The 8874-nt window shown below is 49.5% G+C and overlaps 1 protein-coding gene across 1 annotated transcript in view; it reads right to left on the reverse strand.

Annotated features, from left to right (window-relative positions):
* The window catches only part of ERCC3 (ERCC excision repair 3, TFIIH core complex helicase subunit), a 47530-nt gene that overhangs the window by 36431 nt on the left and 2225 nt on the right, over positions 1 to 8874 (reverse strand). The window contains exons 3-7 of the mRNA XM_023765142.1: positions 8194 to 8243; positions 7764 to 7899; positions 7421 to 7585; positions 6116 to 6320; positions 4563 to 4877 (exon numbers count right to left, since the gene is read on the reverse strand). Coding sequence (XP_023620910.1) covers positions 4563 to 4877; positions 6116 to 6320; positions 7421 to 7585; positions 7764 to 7899; positions 8194 to 8243 — 871 coding nt within the window. The remainder of the gene's footprint in view (positions 1 to 4562; positions 4878 to 6115; positions 6321 to 7420; positions 7586 to 7763; positions 7900 to 8193; positions 8244 to 8874) is intronic.

Below are 8874 nucleotides of genomic sequence, written 5' to 3' on the forward strand. Positions count from 1 at the left end.
CTACCCCACCTCCACAGGCCTCCTGGGGCCCGCCCACCTTGACAGGGCCAAAAGTTGGGAGGGTACGGGCTTTGTATCTGGGTCCCTGCAGGCGCTCCCCTTCGCTCGAATCTATGGTCTCTTCCTTTGTGTCAACACAGAGGACTCCTTCTTTCCGTACCCACTTGCAATGGATGGGTTCGGATATTTATTCCGTTTTCCCGGCCAAGCTTCGAATTGCCGTTTTCCCTTACTAGGTTGGGCCGGGCAAAGGCGGCCCCCAGGACCGCCTTTGCCCTGCCCCCCGGCTCTTAGCTCCCCCCTGGGTTTCCTGATCACTGTCAGTAGCAGGGGGCTTCTTCCTGCTTTCCCTTTCACCTCCCTGCATTGTGCCTACATATGCAAATTAACTGCCATCTTTGTTGGCGGTTAACCGCCATCTTAGTTGACAGTTAATTTGCATATCGCCCTGATTAGCCAATGAAAAGGGTAGCGGTCGTACGCTAATTACCATGTTTCTCTTTTATTAGATTAGATTAGAGGCCCGATGCATGAAACTCGTGCAAGGGGCTTGGCCCCCGCCCCCATGGTGGCCGCCTCTGCCTCGGCCCCCGCTGCCACAGCCTCGTCCAGAAGGTCATCCAGTCTAATTATCATATTACACTTTTATTATTATAGATAATGAACTCACAGAAAGAGAAACTAAAAAAAATCCCATTTACCATTGCACCAAAACGATTAAGATACCTAGGAATAAACATAACTAAGGAGGTAAAAGACCTGTACTTGGAAAACTACAGGACATTGAAAGATAGAGGAAGACATAAACAGATGGAAGGACATACCGTGTTTATGGATTGGTAGAATCAACATCATTAAAATGTCCATACTACCCAAAGCAATTTATAGATTCAATGCAATCTCCACTAAAACACCAACGGCATATTTCAGACCTAGAACAAATTCTCCAAAAATTCATCTGGAAAAAACACCCTGAATAGCCACAGCAATCCTGAGAAAGAACAAAGTTGGAGGGATTACAATACCAGATATCAAGCTATATTACAAAGCCATGGTTCTCAAAACTGCCTGGTATTGGCACAAGAACAGACATATAGACCAACTAGAGGCCTGGTGCACGAAATTCGTGCACGGGTAGGGTCCCTAGGCCTGGCTGGTGATCAGGGCCGATTGGGGCCTTCTGGCTGCCAGCCGGGGCCTCCCTTTATTCCGAGCCACCCCCGTTGGTCAGCACACGCCATAGCAAGCAATCAAACTCCTGGTCTCCCAACTGAACTCCCGAGGGGACACTTTGCATATTAGGCTTTTATATATATAGATGGAACAGAACAGAGAACCCAGAAATAGAGCCAAGCCATTATGCTGAATTAATATTTGACAAAGGAGGCAAGAGCAAATAATGGTGTCAAGACAGTCTCTTCAATAAATGGTGTTGGGTAATTTGGTCAGATACATGCAAAAAAATGAAACTAGACCACCAACTTACACCATACACAAAAACAAATTCAAAATGGATAAAGGACTTAAATGTAAGACGAGAAACCATAAAAATCTTAGAAGACTCCATAGGCAGCAAAAGAAACCATCAATAAAACAACAAGAAAGCCCACGACATGGGAGAACATATTTGCCAATGCTATTTCAGTGTTTAATCTCCAAAATTTACAGAGAACTCATACAACTTAACAAAAGGAAAATAAACAATCCAATCAAAAAATGGGCAAGGGACCTAAATAGATACTTTTCGAAAGAGGATATACAGATGGCCAAGAGACATATGAAAACATGCTCAAAGTCACTAATCAAAGTCACTAATCATCCGAGAGATGCAAATCAAAACGACAATGAGGTACCACCTCACACCTGTCAGAATGGCTATCCTCAACAAATCAACAAACAACAAGTGCTGGCGAGGATGTGGAGAAAAAGGAACCCTCGTGCACTGCTGGTGGGAATGCAGACTGGTGCAGCCACTGTGGAAGACAGTATGGAGTTTCCTCAAAAAATTAAAAATGGAACTCCCGTTTGACCCAGAGATCCCACTTCCAGGACTACATCCCAAGAAAACTGAAACACCAATCAGAAAGGATATATGCACCCCTATGTTCATAGCAGCACCATTTACAATAGCTAAGATTTGGAAACAGCCTAAGTGCCCATCAGCAGATGAGTGGATTAAAAAACTGTGGTACATCTACACAATGGATGTAGAAAAAGAAGAAACTTTTACCCTTTGTGACAACATGGATGGACCTGGAGAGCATTATGCTAAGCGAAATAAGCCAGTCAGAGAAAGATAAATATCACATGATCTCACCCATATATGGAATATAATGATCAACATAAACTGATGAACAAAAATAGATCCAGAGAAAAGGGGCGGGGGGGGGGGGAGGTCAGTTAGAGATCAATCAAAGGACTTATATGCATGCATATTAGCATAACCAATGGACACAGACACTGGGGCAGTGGGGGCCTGCACTTGGGGGAGGGGAAATGGCCGGGGGGGGGGGGGGTGTCAATCAGGGAAAAAGGAGACATATATAATACTTGAAACAAAAACAAAGACTATCCTAGCAAAGGCACCGGCACACTATGTAACCTGACACAGGCCAAGCACGCAGCAGGCTACCTAAGATCCGGCAGGTTGTCACATGCAGCAGCAGTGTCCAGGGACTGATGCAACAACGACATGGTCATCAGGAGTCTGTCTCTCCCGTCTCCTGATGAACATGTCGGTTGTTGCTGGGTTCCAGAGACTATGACGAGAGCAGGAATAAACATTCACACCAGGTTTTTGTGTGAACCTACATCTTCATTTCTCTGGGACAGACACGCCGGTGGGACTGCGAGCCATGTGGTAACTAATACCCTGCCCTACACTTCCAGGGACTGCGTTTTGCACTTCCTCTGGCAATGCGTGGCAGCTGCAGTTGCTCTGCACTCCGCCAATACTGGGTGGTGTGAGCTTTTTATTTGCCCACTCTAATAGGTGCGTAGTCGTGTCGTGTCTCATTGTGCTTTTAATATGCATTTCTCTGAGAGCTAGTGATGCAGACCTTCTTTTCAAGGGCTTGTAGGGACCTGTACATTCTCTTTGGTGAAGTGTCTCTTCGTGTCTTCTGCCCATTTTCTAACATTTTTGCCATTGCCTGAATGTCTAACAGGCAATCAGATTAACTCGCCTGAAGCCCAACCCCTCATCAGCACTCTCCGGGCCTGTCCTCTATATTTCCCATCCCAAGTAACGTCTGCTCTCTCCTTCCACGTGCTCCCGTCACACCTGACAGTCACCTCACCTTCTCTTCCTCAGCTCCCACATACAACACATCTAGAACCAGGCCACCTTTACTCTAACTGGGTCAGGCCTCCTGCTGGGATTCCACCACCTAACCCACTTAGCTGCTTCTACCCGCTTCCTTCGTTGACTGCCAGCACAACCGCCCGAGTCAGGCCATGTCACCTCTGCTCCAATCCCTCCACTGGCTTCCCACCCACTCAAGATTATCAGCCTTACTGTGACCACAAGGCCTACCCTGCCCACCCCTCTCTGACCACAACGTGACTGCTCTCCTCTGCCCCCTCTGGTCACAGGGCCACCTTGCTGTGGTCAAGCCACGCCAAGTACTCTCCCGCCTCAGGACCGGCACCCTGTTCCTTCTACCTGAGACCCCTGATCTCTGCCTGGTGCTGTGAGCATCAGGCATTGTCTGACATCCAGAGGTGGAGGAGCACGCCATACACACAAAGAGCAGACGCTAGAGCCATTCTGACGATACTGTGAATGCTCATGTGAGAATGCCTCTGCTACCATTTCAGTAATCACACTCCTAATGAAATTCAGCAAATTCCTCCAATTGGTCTGATTGAGAGGTTTGCCTGGAACACTGCTCAGCAGTGAAAGGACACAGTATCGACACATGTACAACGGGGATGAGCCCTGAGCGGTGGAAGCAGCAGACACAGGAAGAGACGGGTGATGCTGCTCACAGGCTTCCAGAAAAGGCCAGGCTACAGCCACCGGAGCAGCTCAGCGGCTGCCTGGGGCAAGATGACTCTATGAGCATGAGGAGGACGTTCTCACACTGGAGCACGGTGAAGGGTGCACAGCTCCATAAAGCTAACAATCCTGAACTGTACACTGGTAATGAGTGGATGCTATGGTTTATAAATTGGTCAATAGAGCTACTTCTAAAGACGGATTGCCTGTGATACTAGAAGTAACATATTAAGGATCAATACTTTAGCCTTCAACTGAAACAAACACTACTGCAAAGGATTTTCAGTCCTCCTAGTCATTTTCGCAGAACCGTAAAAATGGGTTAAGAGTAAGTTGAACTCCAACAGTAAGACAGAAAGAGGAAAAACACACCATCTCCTAAAGAACTCCTCTGGCCAGTGATTCAGGAAGCTGTGACTGTGCACACCTTCCACGCCCACCTCACCCCACATGCTATGACGTATTGGAAAGCTTTCCCCAGGAAGTCCCTCCCTCCACCCCACAGCTGGAAACCCCTTTCTGTCCATACAGTGAGTGGGCAGCTCAGCCTCGTCCTGCTCACCGGGTATGGTGTGGACCTCGTCCAGGATCATGAGGCCCCACTCCTGAGTTCTGAGCCACTCCATGACGCGCTCAGCCTCCCAGGACCTCTTGGTGGTATGGCCCAGCATGGAGTAGGTGCTAATGGCAACGGAGCAGCCGATGGGCTTGTCCTTGGCATCGGAGGTGAAGCGGCAGATCTGGCTGTCGTCGATGGTGGACCACATCTTGAACTGGGCTTTCCACTGCTCCACAGACACAGCGGAGTTGCCCAGCACCAGACAGCGTTTTCTGACAGTGCAGGCAGCTGTCACGCCAACCAGGGACTTCCCAGCACCTATGAGAAACCAAAGAATAATTCTACCCAAGGCCAGGCTGAAATGTGGGGAGAGACAGGCAGACTCGTGAGCACACAGACCTGGGCACATTATTTCTATCCATCTTCACAGCTGACACTCTGAGGCACTAACTGCTCTGGAGCCTCTGTTTTCTTCTTGACAAAGAGGAAACATGGCCACTTTACACACAAATGTAAGAAGCAAAGAGACAAGGGCCAGCCCCTATTGTAGCGTTTTATGTGTATCTTGTTTAAATGCTAAAACCTCAAAACAAACCAGAGATAGGAGACACTATTACTGCCCCCTTCACATGGTCAAACTAAAGCCAGGTCTTGCTCACCCCAAGCCCTGGGGAAGAAGCGCTGCTGGCAGTCTGCCCAGGTCATAGCTGCACCAAGGAGGCCACAGCAGGACAGCTGCTGTGACAACAACCAACTGGGCCGAGACGTCAGAGGTGCAGGTGTGAGCACTGCTAGGGAAGACAGAGGAGAGCCGCCAGAGCCTCCATGTTTACTCCCACCCGCCATTCGAAGATTAAGATAAAAATCAAGCTATTCCTCTAAACAGCAATTCTTCCTTTAGCAGGAATGTGCATCAAAATAACGCCTGGAGCGTTAAAAGAATCACCACCTGAGGGCACAGGTCCCTCCCCTGGAGCGTCTGCCTCCTCAAGTCTGGGACAGGGCCGCTGGATGAGTCTGTTGCGACTGCTGGCCATGAAGGCAGACCAGGGGCTGGCAGGACTCAGGACCAACGGTATCTGACAGGAGCCCAGGGCTGCCGCGCCCTCTAGTGGACGGATGTGCACACTGGAACAAACGCTCCAGGAACAAGCCCGTTTCTGTGCTGGGAGCCTACACAGACAGGCCTCCCAGACTCACTGCGAAGAGCAAGAACCCAACCCCCACCTGCAGAGTGACACACTCCCAGCATCACCGTCTCACCCCACAATGCTCAGCTCTTCCTCGCTGCCTGATGTCACCACAGCTCAGGCAATTTGTCCAGCATCTGTCTGCACCTCACCAGACTAAACCTGCGATCAGGAGCACTGCTCTCTCCACCACTGCACCCCAGTGTAGAGGTCAGGGCCCACGCACAGCAGGACTCAATACTTGCCGAGTCTTGAATCAGGGAGTCATCTGACAGGGGTGGCTCCCTGGCCAGGGTTGATTAGGAGAAAGGGGTGCAGGGAGAGGGGGAGGTAGCCTGGACATCTTCTTCACTGAGTCTCACTTACCACAAGGAAGCACAATGACCCCTGACCGCGCACGCCCATTCCCAAACATCTTCCGCAAGCTCTTCTCCTGATAAGGCCTGAGGACAGCGGTGGGTTTCAGGTCAATGTTGATATCAGGGTTAACAGAATCGTTCCGAAAGTCATATTCTGCCAACAGAGGGTACTCGAGGTGGATGCAGCGTTTCTGAAGTTCCTCAATCATCTCCTGTGGAGGAAGCACAACGGGTTTACAGCCTTAACTCCAAAGCCTGCACATGAGCAGCACCTATTCTAAGGGGCCTTGTTGTCAAAAGAATAGCAGTTTACCCTAGACCAGGGGTGGGCAAACTTTTTGACTCGAGGGCCACAATGGGTTCTTAAACTGGACCGGAGGGCCAGAACAAAAGCATGGATGGAGTGTTTGTGTGAACTAATATAAATTCAAAGTAAACATCATTACATAAAAGGGTACGGTCTTTTTTTGTTTGTTTGTTTTATTCATTTCAAACGGGCCGGATCCGGCCGGCGGGCCGTAGTTTGCCCACAGCTGCCCTAGACCCATGGTTGGCAAACTGTGGCTCATGAGCCACAAGCGGCTCTTTGGACCCTTGAGTGTGGCTCTTCCTAAGCCTTAGGAGTACCCTAATTAAGTTAATAACAATGTACCTACCTATATAGTTTAAGTTTAAAAAATTTGGCTCTCAAAAGAAATTTCAGCTCTAGCTGGTTTGGCTCAGCGGATAGAGCGTCAGCCTGGGACTGAAGGGTCCCAGGTTCGATTCCAGTCAAGGGCATATACCTTGGTTGCAGGCACATCCCCAGTGGGGGGTGTGCAGGAGGCAGCTGATTGATGCTTCTCTCTCATCGATGTTTCTAACTCTCTCTCCCTCTCCCTTCCTCTCTGTAAAAAAATCAATAAAATATATTTAAAAAAAAAAAAAGAAAAAGAAACTTCAATCGTTGTACTGTTGATATTTGGCTCTGTTGACTACTGAGTTTGCCGACCACTGACCTAGACTTTTGCAACTTCAGATCTTGCTTAATAACAGCTGGGCTAACACATGGAAAAGCAACCCAAGCTAAGGACAGAGACAAAATGAAATCCAACCAGCCACCAGAAATGCCCCTCTGGCACCATTTCTCACACGTCCCTAGGAACTGGGGAGGGCTGACCAGCAGCCTGAGGAGTGGGGCACATTCCTGACTCCACAGACAGTAAGGAGGAGCTGGGCCTTCCTGCCTCTCCCAGACCAGAGAGTCCGCGCAGGACCGGCTTCCAGCATTGCTGACTGAGAGAAGGAACCAGGAGGGGACCTCTTCACTAACCTGCTTGACTTCAAAAGATACTGTCTGTGTCTCTTCTTCTTCTTCCTCATCCTTGTCCATTTGCTCATAAAAGTCAAACAGGTCCGTAGGGATGTCAGATTTACCCTGTGGATCTGTCTCCCGGGAAGTGGAGGGCCCACCACTGCCTTCAGCAGTCTTTGCAATCTGTAAGAGAAAGACAGGGTCTACATTTGCATGCAACATTTAACCCCTCTGTTAGCAAGCAAGTCCTATAGTTGCAAGAAAATTGCAGGGTCACTAGGTTGCAAAGACTGAACTAGAAGCATCTGAGGGAGCAGTACTAAATGCCCCCACCCCCAGGGGGACCCGAAAGCTCACGCACAGCAGATCTGCTGGTGAACGTCTCTGTGATGAGCTCGGTGGCCTCCCCCTCGGAGCTCCGCAGGCGGCACTCCCGGATCACTGGGTCCTGAAGAAGATGCTGGATGACATCGGGGTGGGAGCTTTCCACAAAGTACCTACAAGAGGAAGGATGTGCCGACTGACCAGCCACCATTTTCAGAAGGTTCCGCTGCTCAATTACATGGTCTAAAAACACTGGCCTCAGGCCTCTCTACTCCTCCCCTCCCATGGCCCTTTGCCAAGTGAGAGCTATGAACTATTGGCTATGATATAACCATGCCCTATGAGGGTTGTGGGCAAAGCCATACTTTGAAGATAAATAAGCCGGGATCTGAGCCTCACCTCCACTGCTTGGGGGAACATGGTGGCCAGTGAAAGTGCCTCGACGAGCCTGTTATGGAATCCCTTACCTGTTGTGCTTCAGGACCAACTTGACTTTTCCGTAACTGACAGTACACAACTGCAAGTGACAAATGAAACAGGCAAAATGAGCAACCTGTAGCTCCCTCAGAACGCATTCATTACCAGCACGTCCCACCACCCATGTGGAAAACTCAATATGCAATCCTAATAGGGTCAGAACTGCCTGAATTGAGCCTTTTCTATCAGCCTCTTCTTTTTTAGAGCAAAACCTCCCTCTTGACTGGTTAGTTTTGATTCACATCTCTTAATAAAACACAGCTTACAATCTTTGTTTTCCCTTTCTTCTTCACTCCCATGGCCCCATCCTAACCCACAGATCCAGCTGCTACACCAGCACACAGCTGGCAGGGAGTGTGCTCAGGAACTGTTTGCTGTGTAATTCAATACAAAGCCTCCGAGCCTCCTCCCCAGATTCCCATTTCCCCAACAGCATGCACCCTTTCCTGGTCCCAGCCGTCTCAGGGTGGTATGCAGCAGAGGTGGTGTGTTGTCCACGAAAAGCCACTCCTCAGACCCAGGGCTGCTGCCCTTCTGGACCTACCACTGCACCCACATTCCTGCAGGCTGCTCCCCAGTAGGGACTGAGGACAGCAGGGTGCTGATAGGGCTCATTTCTTGCAAGGTGCAGGCCCTTCTCGCTGGGCAGCCTTACGTATCACGAGAGAAGA

The sequence above is a fragment of the Myotis lucifugus genome, unplaced genomic scaffold, assembly GCF_000147115.1.
Source record: "Myotis lucifugus unplaced genomic scaffold, Myoluc2.0 scaffold_380, whole genome shotgun sequence".
Lineage (NCBI taxonomy): Eukaryota > Metazoa > Chordata > Mammalia > Chiroptera > Vespertilionidae > Myotis > Myotis lucifugus.